The 21,867-nt window shown below is 38.2% G+C and overlaps 1 protein-coding gene and 1 long non-coding RNA gene across 3 annotated transcripts in view; one reads left to right on the top strand and one right to left on the bottom strand.

Moving 5' to 3' along the window:
- Positions 1-21,867, top strand: part of LOC126765443 (uncharacterized) — a 195,839-nt gene that overhangs the window by 66,702 nt on the left and 107,270 nt on the right. The gene's annotated exons all lie outside the window — the stretch shown is intronic.
- LOC126765192 (DNA-directed RNA polymerase, mitochondrial) overlaps positions 1-21,867 on the bottom strand; it is a 59,557-nt gene that overhangs the window by 1,880 nt on the left and 35,810 nt on the right. For both annotated transcript variants that reach the window (XM_050482791.1, XM_050482792.1), the window contains 10 exons: positions 20,346-20,781; positions 19,561-19,716; positions 19,105-19,498; positions 18,726-19,049; positions 15,515-15,777; positions 14,761-15,135; positions 14,551-14,692; positions 14,360-14,467; positions 941-1,171; positions 509-878 (listed from right to left, as the gene is read on the bottom strand). In XM_050482791.1, the coding sequence (XP_050338748.1) occupies positions 509-878; positions 941-1,171; positions 14,360-14,467; positions 14,551-14,692; positions 14,761-15,135; positions 15,515-15,777; positions 18,726-19,049; positions 19,105-19,498; positions 19,561-19,716; positions 20,346-20,781 (2,799 nt within the window). The remainder of the gene's footprint in view (positions 1-508; positions 879-940; positions 1,172-14,359; positions 14,468-14,550; positions 14,693-14,760; positions 15,136-15,514; positions 15,778-18,725; positions 19,050-19,104; positions 19,499-19,560; positions 19,717-20,345; positions 20,782-21,867) is intronic.

The raw sequence follows: 21,867 nt of genomic DNA, 5'->3' as shown, positions 1-21,867 counted from the left end.
ATTATAACGGGCTTTTTAATAAGAGCGCTTTTTTAAATAAAACAAAAACGGTTTGGGATATCAATGAAATTCTTTATTTCCTTGAAAGTACATTTGATGCCATTATGTATGGAACTCGATTTCTTTTGTATGGCAACCACAGGTACGCTTGCAGAAGTTCAGACGTTGGACCCAATTTCGACGGGTTTCAAGCATAAAACGCCCGATACTGCTGCAATTTCACGTTCGATATTCGAACAAAGTACATCAATCGTCGCTGGCTTGATGGCATAGAAAATAGACTTGACGTAGCCCCACAAAAACCCGCCCTCTCCCTATATAAGAGTTCTGTCGAAACTTCTAAAAGCTCGACAAATCAACAACTAAATGCGCCAGAGTCATTAAACTTTATAGCAAGGATTGGTCTATTTGTTGTCGCTAAAACTATAAGGCGCATCAAATACAAATTAACTAACTAACTTATGATTTATGTTCTGAAGCTATGAATGTGTGAAGAATATTTTCTCACCTTCGCGATTATTTGTGCGGTAAACTTTAGCTATTTCCATACAACAAGCTAATGTTTGCCATGGTTCATCTGACTGGGCCCACCACATTCTGCCAGTTAAAGGATTATCAGCAGAATCAATAATATCATCCATTATTTCCTCAGCAAAAAGTAAACGTTCATGGACTGAATCGCGCTTCATTAAGCCCGTTAAGTTAATACAATGCAATTTCAACCAGCTGAAACCATCATGTCCAAGAGGTTGTGCTTGATCAAAAACAAGCATGGACCGTGCTAAGTCTGATCCCAAATGATTAAGATGAGGTGGTATCGGATAAACTCGGCCGCGAAAGTCCATATTATGAGGCAGCCAAAAAACCCTATCTCGATACTAAAATTAAAAGCACAAATCAATAAATTTTAGAAATTTCAATTCTATTTAAGGATGCTTACGTGAGATGCTAAAGAAAGACGATATAAGGTATCACACCATAAACTATACATCTCTCCTTGTTTTCGGCGATGTGCTAGTTTGTCTTTAAAAAGTTTCGATCGTACGGCCGTACTTAATGCTGTGTTTTCTTCATGGTATAAAGGTAATGGAGGCAGTGAGCTTGGAGGTTGAGGTACATCAAGTTTATCGTCGCCACCATTTTGAAATACTTTTATAATAACGTCGAGAATCTAATTTAGAGGAATCAAAAGTTAAATTTTTTTTTTTTATATCATACGCTGCACCATTTAATTTTAAATACCGATCAAGTGGCTAAAATAAATTTCCAATATTCAAAGCAATTTTTAACTAATTCCGAGCAACTATTGAAATAAAAATAACCATCGTCATTTTATAAAAATAACGAGCCATTAACATTTTCAAAACAAATAAATGTAAATCAAAGTTAACAGATACACAAAGTCAGAGGAAATTTGATTACATATCTGAAAATTAAATTAATTCCTCGTTGTTGTTGTTGCAACAGGAACCTAACCCCCGTTAGGATGGTAAGGATTAGATAAGTTGTCATCTAACGGTAGGCCCAGGGAATGTGCTATTTCGACGAAGTCGGACCCTAGGGAGAGGGGTGTCAGATGTCTTCACATCTGAGGTGATTAGTGTCACGCGGGGACTCATTGTGCGCTGAACATATGTTTGATATGTCAGGGTAATTTTTGGATAAGTAGGAGTTTAACCTGCTACAGTAGCCAGAACGAAGCTGCGCAAGGGTCACTCTCGATTCTCGCGCTCTTCTTCTGCAAAGAGTCTGACTCCAAGTACGCCATTCACTGAGAGGGAGTCGGTTAATGGCTCCACTGTGAATGGCGGTCAGTGCATGTCTGAAGTTTGTTTCGTCCGAAGTCTGGTCGACGTATTGTTTTATGTCATCGACGAAGTTGAGGAGCATCACTCCTAGGAGGCGGTTATTAATATTATTAATTATATTGAAATAGTAAGGTCAAGTCGAAGAAGTATAGCCCAGTTACTGAATATGATCGCTGTAGATTTAGTGGCGGAGAGAGTTTCCGTGCAGCGAGGAAGCGAGAAAAGATTACTTTTGAGCACATGCACGTCATTATCGTGCATTCTTCGGCGTACGAGGTGACAGAAATTCCGTGTGATGATTGAGAAAGCTGCGGAATTTAGACAGTAACGGGGAGAGGGTATCACCCTGCGGAACTCCCCGTTTAATTCTTCTCAATTTAGAGTTGTTACGTCGAAACAGTACCGCTGATTGTCGACCGCTCAGGTAGTTCATGGTCCACTTCTTCAACCCTGGAGGGAGCGAAGATTTTTCGATGCCCTCAAGTAGCGTTGTGTGCTTAACTGTGTCAAAAACTTTTGAAAATTTCACCGCTACGAGGATCGTCGCAGGCTGGTTTTTGATAGGACTCCGCTTTTGTTGTTTCCCAGGTTTCAGTAGTGGCACCACTCTCCGATTTTCCACACATCGAGTACTTGAAGAGTGGTCAGCGACAGGTTGAAGACCTTGATGAGGAAGTTAACTCCCGCCGACCCTAGGTGTTTTAGCGTCAACATGTTTATTCCATCAGTTCCAATGGACTTGGAAGATTTTGCCTTACTTATGACACTCTTCTCATCGGTAAAAGTAAGTGGTGCGCCATCTTTCGGTATGTTGCGCAGCCGTCGGGTAACACACCGACTAAAATAGCTCGATTGTGTCCAAAGAGGTATGTACATTGAATTGAAATTCAACTCTGTCATCATATTTCTTCGGGTTAGATAGTCCAAAGCTCAAGGGCTTGGCCCAATGCTGGCTGGCTTTACTTGCTTTGCTGTGTCAAAACTGAATAGAACTATGCTAGAGCATATGAAACGAGACCAAATGTACTCTTGCTTCAAGTGCTTGAAGTTTCAAATAGCTGTACGTTCTATTTGCCAGCGCTTTTGACAATAGATTTTGTAACTATGGCCGCCAGTCGGTACTTTTTTTCTATTTGGCACACAACATTTTATCACATAACCATTTACGATAATTTAAAATATTTAATATATATATATGGGATTGCAACCCTGACCTGACCTGCGCAGGCATGCAACTCTTGACATACACCCTGAATAAACGGACTCAACGTATAATGACCTGACCTGCGCAATAATGCAACTTTTAACAGACACCCTGAATAAACAGACTTAACGAAAACAATGAACGCCAACAGAGACGATTCTGAGACTTCACACAATACGGACGCGCACTCTTAAAAGAATATAAAACAAATTGGTCAATAAACTAATTTTATAAACAAAACTAAGATGTTTAATTTCGATATAATAAATATATATATAATAAATTAACGTTTTATAAAAAATTAGTTAAAATTAAATTAAAAAAATACGATTACTCATGTTTTGTTTGGCGTTTTGTTCCACAAGATATTAAGTAAGTGGCAACCGTGCTTCGACAGCGTTCAAATCGCTTATTTGGTCATACAAATATTCAAAGTATGAAAAGGCAATGAAAGCAAGTAAAGCCAGTCAGCATTGGGCTTGGACCGTGACTCACGCCGTTGAAGAGGCTTCAAGATTTCAGATGCTCTATCCATTTTGTCCGCCAAATGGTAACCGAATCTTCAAATTGAGATCCCTTATTCGATGATTATAGGGATCGGCATGGCGTAAGGTGTCGCGCTCATTAGCTAAAACAGCTGCTTCGGCGGTGTTCCGCGATTCTTCCAACCGAAGGTGCGGTTGCCCACAGAAATAAAGTCGGGAGGTTTCTCGATCGAGATGCTTATAGGCAAATGGTGTGATGCGAGAGTTAGCATAGATCCCCAGGATATACTATTTGTCAGACCACCACAAGCAATAGTAATATCAGGTACCCATTATTCTAGTGGGGGCTACGCCATGCCTTTACGATCATTTCAAAGACAGGAATGCCAACGTGGTCGGATTATTATCGCTGTTATTTCCAAGGAAATTATCACATAGCACTACAAAACTCTTCCATACATCTTTCTCAGCACAGCTTAACTTGTTCACAAAGTTAACGTCGCTTTATTTTGCGATTTTTTGATTTTGAGGTCCAGTGAAATTACCTATGTATATACATATATTGTTCAAATTATTTGAACAATAATATACAGTCCACTATCAGTTGACTGCATACAAAAATGCAGCAAATAAAAGAAAAATATGTAATAAGAATACAATACAGAAAAACAACCCTTATGGTGGTATTCTTCATCATAAATATTTAAGTGCCTTAGTCACACACTCACACACACACACACATACACAAAAATTAACATTAAAAATTAACTCAGGGCTAGCTTGGGCTACTCTGGAGGTCAGCAGGTGGCGGATAGTTGAACGGCCTCCAGATATGAAGGTTAGCTGCGAATATTCAATAAGCAGTCCCCGACCAAAGCAGCAGAGGTGGAGGGTGTAGCCTAAAAAGCTACATCTGCCCGACGAAGTCTCTGTGATGGGGCGAATCGACACCGCCCATAAATAAGTGTCAAACCAACAAAAATCCCGGAAGCGTCTGACTTAGAGTGAGCGGCTTACTGGGCAGCGTCTGTCTCCAGGTTAGGAGCGGCAGAGCAAATCACCTCCCAGTAGGAACAACAAAACATGTCTGCGAGTACTAAATTGAGTAAAGTTACGGTGCAGGGTGTAAAAAGCCCAGTGCCGGCGGTTGTAGGGGGTGAGCAAGCAGGCTCCCGGCCGTCGATATCCAACGACTGCAATGATACGGTGGTGGCCCACTTGGCCAGCGTATCAGATAAGGCTACAAATATGGTTGATAGCGCAATAATAGACCCCTTTAAGCGAGGATCAAAGTTAGCTCGAACGCCAGAAAAGGTTCTTTCCATGGAATCATCGCCGCCCTCGCTAGAAATAGGTAGTACGCCTCCAATAAAAAGTGTGCAAGCGGGTAGGGACTATATGGCAGAGCTAGGGGACAGCATCAATAAACTCATAAGTTTGATGCGTCCACCTCAACGTTCCATAAGTAATGGCATGCGAGAGCTTATAAGTGCCATTTCGTGGCTGCATTCACGTGCACAAGAGCAAAATGCAAGCTCTAGAAAAGCAGATCGAGCAACTAACCTTGCTAAAAGCGTGACAGAAGCAACACCCAAAAGATTGCGGAAAGAAAAAAATGCCAATCGGAGAACGCCACCAAAAAAGGGCAAGACATCCGATCAATTGGAGACGGTGAAAACGGAATGAAAGGCAAAATAGAGATGGGCCCCTCCGTTGAAAAGAGAAAAGAAACGCCAAAAGATGGAAGCTGGATGACAGTCAGAAACAAAGGAAGGAAAGTCATCAAAGAGCAGAAGAAAGTTAATCGCAGGCCCCCTCCGAAACCGGATGCGCTGGTGATCACGAAAACTGGGTAAGACATGTCCCCAGCGAGTACAAGCGGTTAAAAAAGAAGAAACTATCCAAAATTTGGGCGAAAACGTGTCGCGTATCAAAAAAACAACCAAAGGAGAGATCTTGCTGGAGCTGGCGCGAGATCAAAGAGGAAACAGCAATGGATACAAGGAAAAAATTTGCAAAGTTCTAGGCAACAAGGTGGAAATTAGAGTTTTAACGCACGAGAAACTAATAGAAATTCGGGACTTAGACGATGTTACTACAAAGGACGTTGTAGTTCAAGCAATTCGGTCACAGCTAAAAGAACTCAATGTGGAGAAGAGTTCTATTCGAAATATTAAAAAAGCGTATGCAGGAACACAAACAGCAGTCTTAAGCCTCCCAGAGAAAGATGCAAGGCATCTACTGACGCAGGAAAAATCAAGATTGGCTGAGTCGTGTGCAGAATACGGGAAACTGCGAACCTTAAAAAATGCTACAGATGCCTCGAATATGGCAGGCAAGTGCACAAACCCAGAAGACAGAAGAAAATGCTGCATGAAGTGTGGAGAAAAGAGACATTTTGCTAAAGCATGTGTGAAGGAACCATTTTGTGTATCCTGCAAAATCAATGGAAGGCCGAATACCAACCATCAAATCGGCAGTAAAAGATGCCCAGTTTACCTAGCAGCAAGCAGCAATAGGAAATGAGAATCCTCCAAGTAAATTTAAACCATTGCGAAGCAGCGGAGGAACTGCTAAAACAAAAAGTGTACGAAAAGAAAATAGATGTTCCTATAATATGCGAGCAATACAAAGGTCTAAAGGCAGGAACATGGGTCTCAGATTGCACAGGTAAAGTGGCAATATGGGTCTGCGGCGATAAGGTGGTGCAAGAAAGAACACTGACTAGCCAATCGTTCTATGCCGGAGCAAAAGTTTGTGGTACCCACATCTATAGTTGCTACTTGCCACCAAGTTTATCGCCGGAAGTGTACGAAAAAATTCTTGACGAGATGCCCAAACAACAACTCCGAATCTAATTGCAGGAGATTTCAACGCCTGGGCCTTGGAATGGGGAAGCAGGAAAACAAATCTACGTGGGAATGCCTTGCTCAAAGCATTCTCGGTACTTGATGTGGTGCTGCTAAACACGGGAACCCAGAATACATTTGGAAAAAATGGATATGGTTCCATAATCGACATTGCATTTGTGAGTATATCCCTATCAGGAAAGACGAAGTGACAAATATGTGATATATACACACACAGTGACCACCAAGCGATAATAATAGACAATTGCAATAGTAATAAACGCCAAAAGAGAACTGGGTGGCCAAGAAAAGCCCAAAGTAGAGAATGGAAAGACGAATCAATAGATGAAGATTTATTTAAAATAGTGATGGACGAAAAATTAAGCAGGTGTCTCACGGAGCCGCAGGAGTGATTGCAGGCATAATGCCACCTGAAATAATGGCTAGTGAGTTAAAGAGAGTGTACAATAAAAGCTAAAATATCGGCAAGCCCCTAACAGCTAGAGAGCGCGAGGAAGAAAGACAGCAGAGTCTGAAAGAATGGCAATCAATGTGGGACTCAGCACCCAAAGGACGATGGACGCACAGGTTGATTGCAAATGTGGAAACCTGGGTTAGCAGAAAGCATGGCGACGTTGATTTTTGCTTGAAGCAGCTATTAAGTGGTCATGACTGTTTTAGGGAATACCTCCACAAATATGGCCATGATGAGATAGAAATATGCTCATCTTGTGGTTATGGAAAAGAGAATGCCGAACATATCTTTTTCCATTGCCCAAAATATGAGGAGGATAGGACATTTTTAAAAACGGAAATTTTTGAAAGAATAATGCTAGATAACATAGTGCCACACATGCTGCGGTCAAAGCAGGTATGGAACCATGTTAAGCACTGGGCTGCTAAGGTCTTCCAAGAGCAGCGAAGACTAGAGCGACTGCGATATAGCGAGGCAAACAGCCAAAACCAGCTCGAAAATCCCTGAGACGTTATAGTCAATAGACTTAGCTTGCTCTGCGATGTAATACTTAATCGGTAGTTTCGCAGGGCAATTCACCAAAGCTATGTGTCGGTAATGAGATGTTTTTTTTAGTGAGTTAAAGTCCCACACTACTATTGTAAGGGCAACAGTGTCTTTTAATGATTTTTTTACATCTCGCCATAAAAAAAACACAAAAAATTAAAGAATTGGAGAGCATGATGGACGGCCAAAGGCATATTAACCAGGCGATGCGCGAACTTTTGAGCAACATTGTGACATTACACGCCAAAGCTGAAAGAGTGGAAATCCTATCGAAAAGAGTGATAATAGGAAAATCATCTCAAGCCCCAATTGGTAGAGATGATAATACCCCAAAAAGAATGAGGGACGCATCAGGCCTATTACCACCCACAAAAAAGCCAAAAAACACAACTGAAAATGCGCATCTATCGTATAGTGGAACAGCAAAAACAACCCAAAATTATACCACGACTCTTCAAAATGGGAAATGAAGGATGGGTAGACGTGGTTAAAAAGAGGAAACAGACGGAAAAGAAAATTAGAACAATGCCATGCCATCATTATTACGAAGAAGGAAGGAGCGTCGTATGCAGATATTCTGCGAAAAATAAAAAGTAACAGCAGTTCGAAAAACACTCAAAGGAGACCTGATTTTAGAATTGAAAAATGGAGCAGACACGAAAGCAGAATCTTTCCAAAGCGCCTTGGGGGGAGTGGTTGGAGAAATGGCTATGATACAGCCCAAAGCCCATTGTTTGCAAAGATCTGAACGAAATAACAACTCCCGAAGAAATCTGCGCAGCATTGAAAAGGGAGTGTGGAATCCAAAATCTGGAGATAACAAGTCTGCGAAAAACGCGAAGTGGCACACAAATAGCACTTGTATGCATGCGCGCTCAAGATGCTAAGGCTGCACTCAAACTGGGAAAAATAAAGATTGGGTGGTCGATCTGTCGCCTTCGAGAATACTCGCCTATTCTCAGGTGTTATAAGTGTTTCCATCTGGGTCACATGGCTCGTAAATTCTGCAGTTTAACAGACAGATCTTCCCTATTCACACGTTGTGGAACCGCAGGACATTTAGCAAAGTCGTGTACAAACGCTCCGAGCTGCATGCTCTGCAAAGGGGAGCACACTGTATTGAGCACGACTTGCCCAAAGTACCTCGAGTCTCTGAAGTTTCTAAGTAAATGAGGATACTGCAGTTGAATCTAAACCATTGCGCAGCAGCACAAGATTTGCTAGATCAGACAACCATAGAAGAAAACATTGATGTCGCCATACTAAGTGAACAATACTCCCACCGTCCGGAAAGCACATGGATTGCAAACAAATCTGGTCCTGTAAAGGGCAAGCTTTTAAGGCCCGCCCCAGAGAAGCCCATAATTTTTTCACATGGGCGAATATTCAGGGGATTTATTTTGTAAGCTTCTATGCTCGTCCCAGCGCTTCAATCACAGAATTCGAAGACTTCCTCTTAAGGCTGTCTGTAGAAACCAGAGGCAAAACTATTATAATAGCGGGTGATTTTAATGCTTGGTCAACTGCTTGGGGCAGCAGATGTACAAACCACCGCGGGCGGCTAATTCATGAATATCTGAGTCAAACGCACCTAACAATAACGAACACCGGAACTCGAAACACTTACCAAAAAGGCAATAAAGGATCTATAATTGACATTATGCTTGCAAATGATTCGCTGAGCAGGCACATTAAGTGGGCGGTGTCTGACATATACACAAACAGTGATCATATGGCAATTTTTGCACAAATTTCGTACTCCCGAGAGCAGGCACCTCCTAGCAGAAATACTTCCTGAAAACGAAGCTGGAAGCAACATGAGTTCGACTCAGACCTGTTTGAGCTAGTCTGGGGTGCATCAAAGGCATCAGGTGACGACGCCGCCCACATGGTATCGGCAGTGCAAAAAGAACTGGTCGCAGCATGCGATGCAACAATGCGTAGAACGTCACATCACAACAAGCGGCAGCCTGTATATTGGTGGTATGAGGAAATTTCCACGCTGAGAAAACTCTGTCACTCAGCTAGAGGGCGTCTACAGCGTAACCGGGGCGAAAAGAACGAAAATCGCCTTAAGGAAGAATTTAAAAGCCACAAGAAGCTCCTGAAGTCGGCAATTACCCGAAGCAAGAAATCATGTTTTGAGAAGCTCTGTGAGGAAGCAAACATTGACCCTTGGAGTACTGCTTACAAAATATGTATGCCGAGATTTAAAAACAAGCAGCAGCAACCTAAAGATGCCTCTTTTATGGGGAAAGTCGTCGAAACCCGACGGTATTTCGAATGCCAAGCGACGAAACGAAGCTGCAGAGTCACCGTCGTTAGTCACGGAAGACGAACTATTGGCAATAGCAAAGAAAATCAAAAAAACCAAAGCGCCTGGATTGGATTGCATACCAAACAGAGCTCTGAAGGAAGCCATATGCTCAAAACCTCGAGTATTCGCTAAAATGTATAAAGCTTGTATAAAGGAAGAGGTATTCCCCTACTCTTGGAAAGTACGCGTTTGGTTCTGCTCCCAAAACCAAAGAAACCACCTGAAGAACCTTCATCGTACCGACCTCTGTGTATGCTCGACACGATGGGTAAAGTGTACGAGAATATAATAAGAAACCGCTTGGAGTTAGCAATCTAGAAAGCCGGCGGATTATCAGAGAGACAATAAGGCTTTGTAAAACAGAGATCCACTATTGACGCACTACGAAAAGTCGTCAATACTGCGAAATGTGCAGTAAGTGGCAAAAGATGGAAAGGTGGCACAAAAAAGTACTGCGCGCTGATTTCCCTGGATATCAAGAATGCATTCAACTCCGCAAAATGAGCAGACATAATCAAAGCCCTGGATGAAATAAGAGCCCCTGAATACCTCATAAACATAATAACGAGTTATTTTAAAAACAGATGGCTGATTTTTGACACGGAAGAAGGCACCAAGAGCTACTCTATCTCGAGTGGAGTACCCCAAGGCTCAGTGTTAGGCCCGCTATTATGGAACCTTATGTACGACGGGGTGCTAAGAAGACAGCAACCAGCAGACGTGAAACTAGTAGCTTATGCGGATGATCTCGTGGTGGTAGCAGTGACCAAACAATTCGCCGACCTGAGAAATAAATGTAATGAGTGCTTAAATGGTCTACGCCAATGGTTCTCTTCTGTGAGTTTGAAACTAGCGGAGGAAAAAGCAGAAGTTTCACTCATAAGCACTAGGAAGATAGAAGAACGAATAGAGCTCACCATAGGGGAGTGCAAGATAATTTCACAGCCGCAACTGAAGTATCTGGGCGTAATATTGGATTCCAAATTAAAATTTAAAGAACACCTGGCGTATTCTTCCGCGAAGGCAAACAAAATTTATAATGCCCTATCGAGAATGATGACCAATAAAGGCTGCGTGCGTTCCAGCCGGCGATTCTTAATAGCGAGAGCAATGAGTTCCGTAATACTGTATGCGGCGCCTTTTCTACTTTCAGATTCCACAATGACATTAGTCCGAACTGTCCGACGTGTACAGAGCATATTAGGGTTTGTCATTCTGAGGCAACCTTTTTTTTCAACTGAAAAACAGGCTAAAAACTTTCGAAAATGTGAAAAAGAAAGTCACTCAAAAGATGAGCTCTTAATATTAATATTAAGAGGTGCCTATTTCAAATTTTCTGTTTTCCATATAAATTTCATGGAAAAAAAATCATTTTTTTTGTGGTGGTTATTGTGCGGAGGTTATTATATGTGCACGTGATGGCTGCCAGTAGAAATGGTAAACTCGATTCCGATTATACTCGAAAATCGAGTTTTCTCGTAAAATAATCGATTTTTCGGAATCGATCTTCAGTAGTCGAAGTCGATTAAAAATTGCCGCTGCACCCAGGCTCCTGCAATTTCTTCCGTAAAATTTAGTGTTTCTGACGTTTTTTGTTAGTCGGTTAACGCACTTTTAGTGATTTTCAACATAACCTTTGTATGGGAGGTGGGCGTGGTTATTATCCGATTTCTTCCATTTTTGAACTGTATGTGAAAATGCCTGAAGGAAACGACTCTATAGTGTTTGGTTGACATAGCTATAGTAGTTTCCGAGATATCTACAAAAAACTTAGTAGGGGGCGGGGCGACGCCCATTTTTCCAAAAAAATTACGTTCAAATATACCCCTCCCTAATGCGATCCTTTGTGCCAAATTTCACTTTAATATCTTTATTTATGGCTCAGTTATGACACTTTATACGTTTTCGGTTTCCGCCATTTTGTGGGCGTGGCAGTGGGCCGATTTTGCCCATCTTCGAACTCAACCTTTTTATGGAGCCAAGAAATACGTGTACCAAGTTTCATCATGATATCTCAATTTTTACTCAAGTTACAGCTTGCACGGACGGACGGACAGACAGACATCCGGATTTCAACTCTACTCTTCACCCTGATCACTTTGGTATATATAACCCTATATCTGACTCTTTTAGGTTTTAGGAATTACAAACAACCGTTATGTGAACAAAACTATAATACTCTCCTTACCAACTTTGTTGCGAGAGTATAAAAAAACACACACATACTTACATAAACAAACAAATAGAAATGCAATAGCAAATGTATACAAATGCATTTGCTGATAAAATATGCGAGTACTTTTAGATAAGACCAACGTACTTATTATATGTTATGCGTTGGTCTGATAATTAATTTAAAAACGTAGGCTAAGAATTTTGTGTAAAAGGAGCTGCTCAACAAAAATAAAATCAGATTTGAAATACAATCTCCACATAAAGGATTCTTTTATTGATATATTTTACTTCTCCCCACCAGTGGTAAGGGGTAAAAGAACACATAAAAAAGCCTATCACTTACATCGAGCAGAAAATTGTTCCATCATTTCATACGTTTCTTTCTTGTTAACCCCATATGCGATTGGAACTGATGATAACAGATTTTCATTGTATATAACACAGCCTTTAAGCCTAAGGGTGACATTATAAACTATATTAGGGAAACACGAATTTATTTACTCTTTACTTTATTTTTCAAAAATGTTGTTATATTTTTACAACAATAATATTATTTTAAAGACCACGCCGATGATTTTAATCCATAAATAAGCCACAAATATAGCAATTTATAGTTTGTTGCACATTTTACTTTTACTTTATAACGATTTTTATCGAATTTAGCAGCAAGCACACAAAAGATAAACAACAAGTATACTTTATTGGTAAATTAAGTTCGTGGCAATTTTTTGCAAAAATTTTGTTTTTTAAAAAGTTGAATAAATTTGTCGATTTTTTACCGATTATTGAAAATAAACATTTGTTCAACTCGGCATTAAATGTACTCTTTCGTATTGTATCGGAAATATTGTCAAATTTAAAAAAAGGAGAAAAAGAGTAACAAAATTTAAGTTTGTTGCGGAAAAGTATGAAATATAGGTTTTTAAACTTAAGTAAAAATTTTGGGGGTGTTTGGCAAATTCCAAAATTGGCTTCTCGTTCTAATCGACAAGACCTACAAGAAAAATAACCCACATATTTCGGACTTCATTCTTTTTTCTAGCACTGTGTTATATATAAATAATAATGTTGGTTGATCGAAACCAAGGTAAAGACAATAGAACATCTGGTACGATGAGGAGTGCCGTGTCGCAGTGGAGAGAAAGCAGATTGCCTACCTCGCAACGTTACAATCGACCACAATGCGTGCGGGATGGGATAGATACCGAAAGTTGAAGAGAGAGGCCAAAATGCGTGAGAATGAAGAGCTTGACAAGCTGTCCAATAGGGATTATGCTCGAAAATTCTACGAAAAGATGCGGCAACTAGCAGAATGTTTCAAGACGTAAACATACTCTTGTAGAACCCCCAGATTGACTCTAGCGACTAATGCCCAGAGCGTATTAAAATTATGAACACTTCTCTAGCTTGCAGAATGGCAGTGAAATCAGAACACCAGGAGATGGTGAACACAATTTCCCAATCGATGACGATATACCTGAAGTTCCATTGCCCGAACATGAAGAAGTTCGAATAGAAATTACTGTCTGAAGAACAACAGAGCACGGGGGCCAATGGATTGCCGGCCGAACCATTCAAATACGTCGCGGAAGAACTGATAAGATGCTTGCATCAGCTTCTTCATAGAATATGGTCGGACGAAAAAATGCCAGACGATTGGAGTTTAAGTGTGCTCTGCACAATCCACAAAAAGGGAGACCCCACAATCTGCGCCAACTACCTTGGGATAAGGCTCCTCAACATCGCATATAAGGTTCTATCGAATGTATTGTGTGAAAGAGTAAAGTCCACCGTCAACAAACTGATTGGACCTTACCAGTGTGGCACTAGGCCTGGAAAATCAACAAATGAAGACCCTTGAAAAGATGATCGACACACACCACCTCTTCGTCGATTTCAAAGCTGCTTTTGACAGCACGAAAAGGAACTGCCTTTATGTCATTATGTCTGAATTTGGTATTCCCGCAAAACTAATACGGCTGTGTAAATACACGTCGAGCTCCGTTAGGATCGGGAACAACCTCTCCGAGCTTTTCGATACCAAACCAGCTTTCAGACAAGGCGATTCTCTATCGTGCGACATCTTCAATTTTTTCTTGAAGAAAATAATTCGAGTTGCAGAACTAAATAGAGAAGGTACCATGTTCTATAAGAGTGCAGAGCTGCTGACGTGATAAGGAAGCGAAGAAAATGGGTCTAGCGAGGACAAGACAAAATATATCCTGTCATGAAACAAACAGTCGTCGCACTTACTCAGGATCCGCCCCCCTCGTCATTGTTGACAGTCATAACTTCGAAGTCGTAGATAATTTAGTCTATATGGGAACTAGCATTAACACCAACAACAACGTCAGACTCGAAATCCACCGCAAAGCGGTTTCTAAGCCAATAAAGAAGAATAATCTCAATTTCGATATTCGTAGCCAAATATTTCAACTTCGAGAAAAGGATACCTTAGTAAGTAGTTTGTTGATCAGTATTGAATTGATATCTCACTTACCTCTGTGTTTACGCGCCATGGTACACTAGAGAGTTGATTCAGAGAATCAAGAGCAGGATAAATTTGCTGTTGGCTGCTTGAATTTATGCGATTCCATTGCTGAATGGCCTTTTTGTAGTTGTATGAAATTTTTGTATTTATTTAAATATACGAAATACATTTTAATGTGAATATTCAAAATACACACTTACCTGTTGAGGCAAACGTATCAGTTCTGATTTATTGAGTAAATAGCCTCCATTATTGGGTGTACTCCAAGGTTGTGGTGGGCATAGCATTGGTACCAGACTCGAATCAAATGTTAGTGTTTTCTGGCGTGACATGCGCAACAATCTTTTTAAAGAAATCATAAATGTAAAAATTTTCAAGTTGGAATTCAATTGATTTGAATAAAGATTTACTTCGCTAAAACAGGAAGAGGTTTAACTTCTTCTTTTACTAAGCGTCCTTGGTTTCGGAAAAGTGTATAGAAGGCGGGTAAAAGATTCTGTTGTTTGCTTTTGGTTTTTTGACGCATAATATGAGCATCTATTTTAATGTCACGCATCAAAATATTGTACAGAAAACGGCCAACACCAGACTGCACATTGGTAGGCCAACCTACATATTTCACATCCATGCTGGGCCCACTATTTCGGTGATTGTGCACCAGCCGTTGCCACATTTGCCGAGCATTATCTTTAGTATTTCTCTTGCTCAATATATCACAATAACAACTATATATTTCCCCAATTTTTTCCAATATACCATTTTTCTTTTTCATTTCAATTTGATATCTAAATGAAGATAAAATGCATTTTATTATATTTAGAATTTCTGAAGTGAACAAACTAGACTGAAAACGACTAAAATTTACCAATTACAAAACATTTTTTAATAAGCTAATTCAGCGATTAACTACACTACAAATATAAAAGCAATTAAATATGCAAAAGAAATTTGGTAACTTTGACGCGGAAAACATTGCTGAAATAAGCCCTATTTAGATATTTGTGAGCTGAGGTATCTTATATGTATGATTATCGAAAATGAAAGTTAATTGCATTTGAAATATGTCTGAAAGTTCATTTAAATAACTAAATACTTATACCGAAAGAAAATATTAATAAATATCATATAACATCATTTACAATAATACCGTAATACTATTATTACCTTTGCTGTACTTTTTGGCCAAGTTCTTTATAAAGTTGCCCTACTGTTGGGCTAAACGTTTCCGATCCTTCTGCCAACTTAAAGATTTCTTTTATTAAAATATCAGTATATATAGAGGTATTTAGAGCTTTAAGGTATGTGTAGTAATTCATGAAATTATTCGGTTTGTAACGGATTTGAGCTCGTAATGTATTTAAGTCTCGCGTGATAGCAGCATTTATTTGAACACGCCATAGCTCTTCAAGATCTTTAAGTTTTTCACGCTGAAATTTAAATTGAAATACCAAAACAAATTGATATATAAACAAAAACAAATTGATTGTATCTGCTAAGTGTAATATCTTACATATAAAAATGAAAAGCTATTTCGTTATTTACCATAAGAACGTCCGAACCACAGCGCGGTTGTTGTGTTTGTCAATATTGGCTGAACCGATTTAAATGAAAATTGATGAGGAGGTAGGTTACAACCAGAGGATGGGCATTCACTAGCTACTTTTTATAGTTTTATGTTAAAAGTTAAAATATTTCATTTATAAAAGAAATTAAATTTCAAATCATAATCAAGTGTTTAATGTTCGTATAAAAATCATTTGAATATTTTTTTACTTAAAAAAAGAAACAAAATAACATCACACAAGCTACTTATAGGGTATAGTAATTTTTGTTTATACATGTGAATAGTGATTATACGTATTGTTGTTATTGAATAAGACGGTTTGTTTACACACTATGTGAAACCGCCAAGACTTTCATAATATTACAACAGAAAACTGCATTGGCAGATGCATCACATCGCTCAATGACGGATGGAGCTATGTTTATGCAAGTGTGAAAAGTTCTCTGAGCGCTACTCACTTCGGAGTGTAAAAAAACGATTCTTTTACATATGGCTTAAGCAGCTCACGACGATTTTAGACCAAGTAGCCTCTGGATAGCCAAAGGAGGCGAAACATCACTTGCCACGTAAAAAACAGTCTAAGATCCACTTTTGATGACGACTACTGCAAACGTATTAAGGATTACGATTTGAGGGCATGCACCAGTAATGTCCGGTCCCTTAATAGAGAAGGTGCTGCTGCCCAGCTGGTTGATGTCCTCCTAAGAGTAAAGGCTGACATAATCGCCGATCAAGAAGTGCGATGTACGGGACAAGGACTGAGACGAGTAGATCATTGTGATATTTTCGCAAATTCGGTGAGGAATTCGTAGAGGGAGAGACGCTCAATCGCCTTGCCCTAGCATTCACTCCAGTGGATAACGTCTAGCCGTAATTCGCTTCAAAGTGAAGGAACATCCCCAAATAGTTTTAGGCTGATCGGCTTCTCCCTATCGAAAAGCTACCGACCAGAACGATCATATTGTGATAGACGGAAGACACGTTTCCTGCATTTTAGACGGGCGTACGCTTCGAGGTCTTAGCATTGACTCGGACCACTATCTTGACTCAGCGAAGATGTGCAAAAAAAAATTCACGTCAAGAAGGACAAGGAATGTTGTACGTCCGTGAGCTGCAATCACAACATACAGCCGAACGATTTTCTACTCGACTTGCCCTCTTGCTCTCTATCGATTAAATATTTTTTACATATAAATACTAAGTACAAATTTTATTCCGACTGTTTATTTACATAGCGGTGCATCTTCACGACATACTTTAAGAATTTGACTATAAGCAAAAATGTAGGAAGTAAATGAAAGCGCTGAGGCAGCTCCGTGTGACTTCTGGCTATTCAGCAAACTCAAACGACCGCTCCGGAAAAACCGTTTTGCCCAATTGAAGACATTAAACGAATCACTACGCGCATTGAAGGCTATTCCGAAAATTGACTTTAACAACTGTATCGAGGATTGGAAAAAACATTGGCACAAATATATTGCCGCCAAGGGGGATTTTGAGTGGGAGGACATAGATATCTAAGAAAAATGTAGAATTTTAAAATTATGAACAAACCCTTATTAACAAATGTTTGTTCTTGTTCTTTCACAATGTCGCGCTTATCTGAATATAGATTTGTTGGACAGCACTTAGGGGCTTGCGGTCAAACCAGCTTCAGTTTTTACACTCTCTACAATAAAGATATACGAACATATAGGACTTTAATTTTAATCCGCTTTAATCTTCATATGGAATGTAAATAAAGCTCGACTTCACGCCGGGCATCCTTGATAACGCTAAATCACCTGCATTCTTCACGGCTCTTTTAAACTCATTGGCTTGACACGACAAAGCATGGACTATTAATTGGATCTGTCGCGGTTTTCATCCACCTAAATATGCAAGGATGACACCCTGCAGAAATGCCAAGGTTGCTTCCATCCTGTTAAATACCCGGCAGGCCTCCGAGTATGTTACGTTCGCTTCCCAACAATGACGCTAAATCATCTGCACGCAAAGTTTCAGTGAAATATTAAGAAGCAATTGAATTCTATAGCAAATAAACTAAACAAAAGATGCCACAGTGTTTTGCACGAAATTTTCTTTTGCCCGCGATTTGTATAGAAATTGGATTTTTTATACTATATATATTTGATCCCGACAAACCGTGTAAAAATAGAATCACCTGTATATTATCTTCATATCCTTATACTCTTATACTTAAGGTGAATACATATCCACGAAACGATTTACGAAAGTGAAAAATAATTAAACTCTTTTCAATAGAGGTGACCAAAAATTTTAGCTTCGGTGCTACACGATTACAACATCAATCAAGTTATAACAGTAGATTCTCAGAATGACAAAACGTCCTTTTTAATTTTTTTAATCATAAATGCCTCTCTCCATCGTTTCTAACACTTGGTTTTATTTGATAAGAGTGAGTAGAAACTTATCTGTGAATTTTAGCCATTTTATAGAAAAATTTAATTGGCATTGACAAGCGAGATCCGAAATGCCAAAGAAAAATTACGAATAGTCCTTTACTTGGAAATGGAGCATGTTATATACATATGTATGTACTTTTAACAAAAGCGAATACATTTTCATCATAAATAAATCGCCAAAAACCACCTAAAGAGCGATAATATTCCTTGCAACAATAACTTGAATTATTATTTTTTATCAAGGATCAAATATTCCAAAATTATAATTGGAATATTACAACATATGAAATTAATTAGAAGTAATTTACATGCGGATTGATTAGTTTACTTGCTGTCTATTTAAGCTGTTAAATCTTGTTATTTATATATTGGCATAAGTACTTACACAATATTCAGCATTAGCAAATTCATTTGAACTTTCAATTGACTTTATTGTTATGCAGCCATCTAATTCAACTTTCAGTTGTTCACGTGCCATCCTTTCTAGTTCAGCACTATTATAAACATATTTTGATTTCATTACATTTGTAATTGATGAATGTACAACAGATTGGTTTAAGTTATTAAGGAGTTCGTTATTATAACTTAGAACTGGCGGTGTATATATAGGAGTAAAATCTGGTCGTATTCGTCGAATAGCATCTAAAGCAATATCTCTTTGATCAGCAATAAACACTGATCGATCCATTATTTGATTTAACGTTATTCCCTGTATAAAAAGAAGTTTTGAAGAACTATATAATAATTATTTCAATAATTCTTACATTTTGGTTTGCCATTTGTTCAAACTTTTTAATTTGATATATATTTTCTTCCGATGATTCAATGCGTCCCAGACATTCAAAAATAGCGGCATATGTTTGTTCATTAAATTTCAACTGATCTTCTTCGATCAATGCAAAAATATCGTTAAATCGCTCAAATGAAGCCTTTTCGGCTAGTCCATGTAATATAATATTGTAAAATTCAATTGTAATAAGACTCCGAGTTTCCAACTTTTTTTTTGCTCTTTGTCTATATGCTAACAATGTGGAGATTCCCCGATTAATCATCCCAGCTGAAACACATACATTAAGGTATGACTCCAAATTGATTCGAAGAGCTTTTTCCTTTGCAAAGCGTTCTTGCTCCTCGTCATTATGTATTTTAGACTTGAACCTAAAAATAGTCAAAAGGTTAAATATTTTAATAGCTGGAATAAATAAAAGGATAGAAATTACCTAGATTTTGGCTTTGTGATAACAATACTTTCCGTACTCTGAACGATGTGACATTTAGAAGCGTTAGTTTCAATATTCTCTGAAGAAATATAATGTTCGCCAGACTCTAAGGTACCCAAGGGCTCTTCCACGTCGTTTGCCTTTGGAACCATACAACTGTTAAATATATTAATTTCTTAGTTTGATTGCTAAATATAATGAAAATTGCCAGAAACTTATTATTATCACTGTTTACTAAGTAAAGCCAACCAGCAACGCTCGACGAGTTCGAAGACAACAGTCAGTCAGCGCAGTATAGCCGAAATGCTGCACTGGGTAGTCGAAAATTTACGTAAAAGTGTGGAGATATGCAAACGGAGCCGTGGTGACCATTTGGTCGAAATTTTGTTCATCATATATGGGCTTAAATTATCTGCATATAAAACAAACAAATCCATTCTGACTAAATTTTAGTTTTTTATTTCATTTGAACATCACTTCGTTCTTATTGGTAGACTATTTATATTAATTAAAATAAATGTAAATGAAAAAGTAGTGTATGCTCATGATATCGCACTTTTTAGTTGTGTTGAATTGATTAATAACACTATAAACCTCATCATGAAACGAACGGAAAACTATGAATTAACCGATCGCTTTTGGTCGTACATATTAACTAGTTGTTCTCGACTACCGTAAAAAAATTGATAACTTAGAATTTCTAATGTTTTCCCTCAAAATAGTAGGTTATAAGTCCTAAAGACGAGGCAGCAAATGACTAACTACAAGTATATCAAATAATTTACCTGAAAGTATCAATTGGTGTTTCAGATACTTCTTGACATTCATTTCCCATACTTTCAAGTATGTCGCGATAGCTGTTGAAACTTTTTATTATATTATTAATGTCTTCAGTATTATTTATAACATGTTTCGTATAGTTTTCCTTTCCGAAAAATATCAATGGCTTGTCATCATATATTCCCGATTCCAATATTGTACGATCCATTTCATCTATATTAATTTGTTTGTAAATTGCCGGTTCTATATTTATTTTGGGTATCTCAGCAACTGTTGCATTTTCTAATATAGGTGTCAGAGGAATTTTGGTTTTCAGTTGCTTGCTTTCCTTAGCCCATTTTTCAATTATTTGAGCCTGCGTTCTAGCAATAAACTCTTGTAATTTTTTCGCTTTCAGTCTTTTAACACGCGATTTTCGCTCACTGGCTGACATATCTGTCACTAAAAGGTAAAATAAAAAAATTATAATTATTTTATAACAAGTTGATGTAATTTTAACAATGTTAAAAAATTAAAAAAAAAAATACGACGTTTGTATAAAAAGTAAAAAATGTTGGTCCTCATTTCGAATGTTGAGTTAATTTTTAAACTCTTTCAACATGTTTCGACAGAGTATAAAAGTTTTGCTCACCTGATGGTTGTTTATATGTCCTAAAAAGAATCGAGTCCGTCTTGGTACACGTATTTCTTGGCAAAACAAAGTGAGGACGAGTAAATGAGGGTAATCGGTCCAGAGACACACCAAAACCCACCAAAAACCATTAATCGAAAACTTATAAAATGTCATAACTCGTCTCTAAAGTAGGTAATGAAACTGTAATTTTGCACAGGTAATTGCAGGAGGAAGGGACATCTGTAGGTTTAAAATTTAAAAAAGAAGTGTGGCCCCGTTACGTCCATATTATATTTTCTTTTTTCAGTACAACAACCATTCACTGATGAATATATTCGAACAAAACTTTGCGAAAATGTAAGATGAAATTAAGAACTATATTTACTTCGAAAAACCGTCTAATAAATATTTGGAAAACTATAAATTTTCAGATATGCATTCAAATTGTATATTCATATGGCATTTTAATGAGCATTAAAACTTAAAATACATAATTCATACAGATGAAAAATTGGTAGATTAAGCAAAAAACAAAAGAAATATATAAAGTTAATCCAGAATTAAGAACAGAAAATTGGAATACATAGAAATAAAGAAAAAATATTTACATAGCTACATAATTATTTGTCACTACTTGATAACAAGCGCAATAGTTTGCGACGAACTGGACTAAAGTCGGTATCATCGCTGGAGATATCGATTTCAGCAATTTAAATATCATGCGAACAAAATGTGTAGGTAAGAATTATCGAATAAGGTTACTACTATGTATGTTCATTTCAGCAAAGGAGCTAAGTGTGGTAAAAACAAACATAATTACAAGACAGTGATTTCGAAACCGTACTAAATTAAAAATTTTTTACAAAAAAAAAAAAGTATTTCAACCGTGTAAAAAAAAGAGTTGGGTGTACATG

Source organism: Bactrocera neohumeralis, unplaced genomic scaffold (assembly GCF_024586455.1).
Source record: "Bactrocera neohumeralis isolate Rockhampton unplaced genomic scaffold, APGP_CSIRO_Bneo_wtdbg2-racon-allhic-juicebox.fasta_v2 cluster10, whole genome shotgun sequence".
NCBI lineage: Eukaryota > Metazoa > Arthropoda > Insecta > Diptera > Tephritidae > Bactrocera > Bactrocera neohumeralis.
Note: the sequence above shows the minus strand (reverse complement) of the source record. Positions and strands in the feature narration are given on the sequence as shown.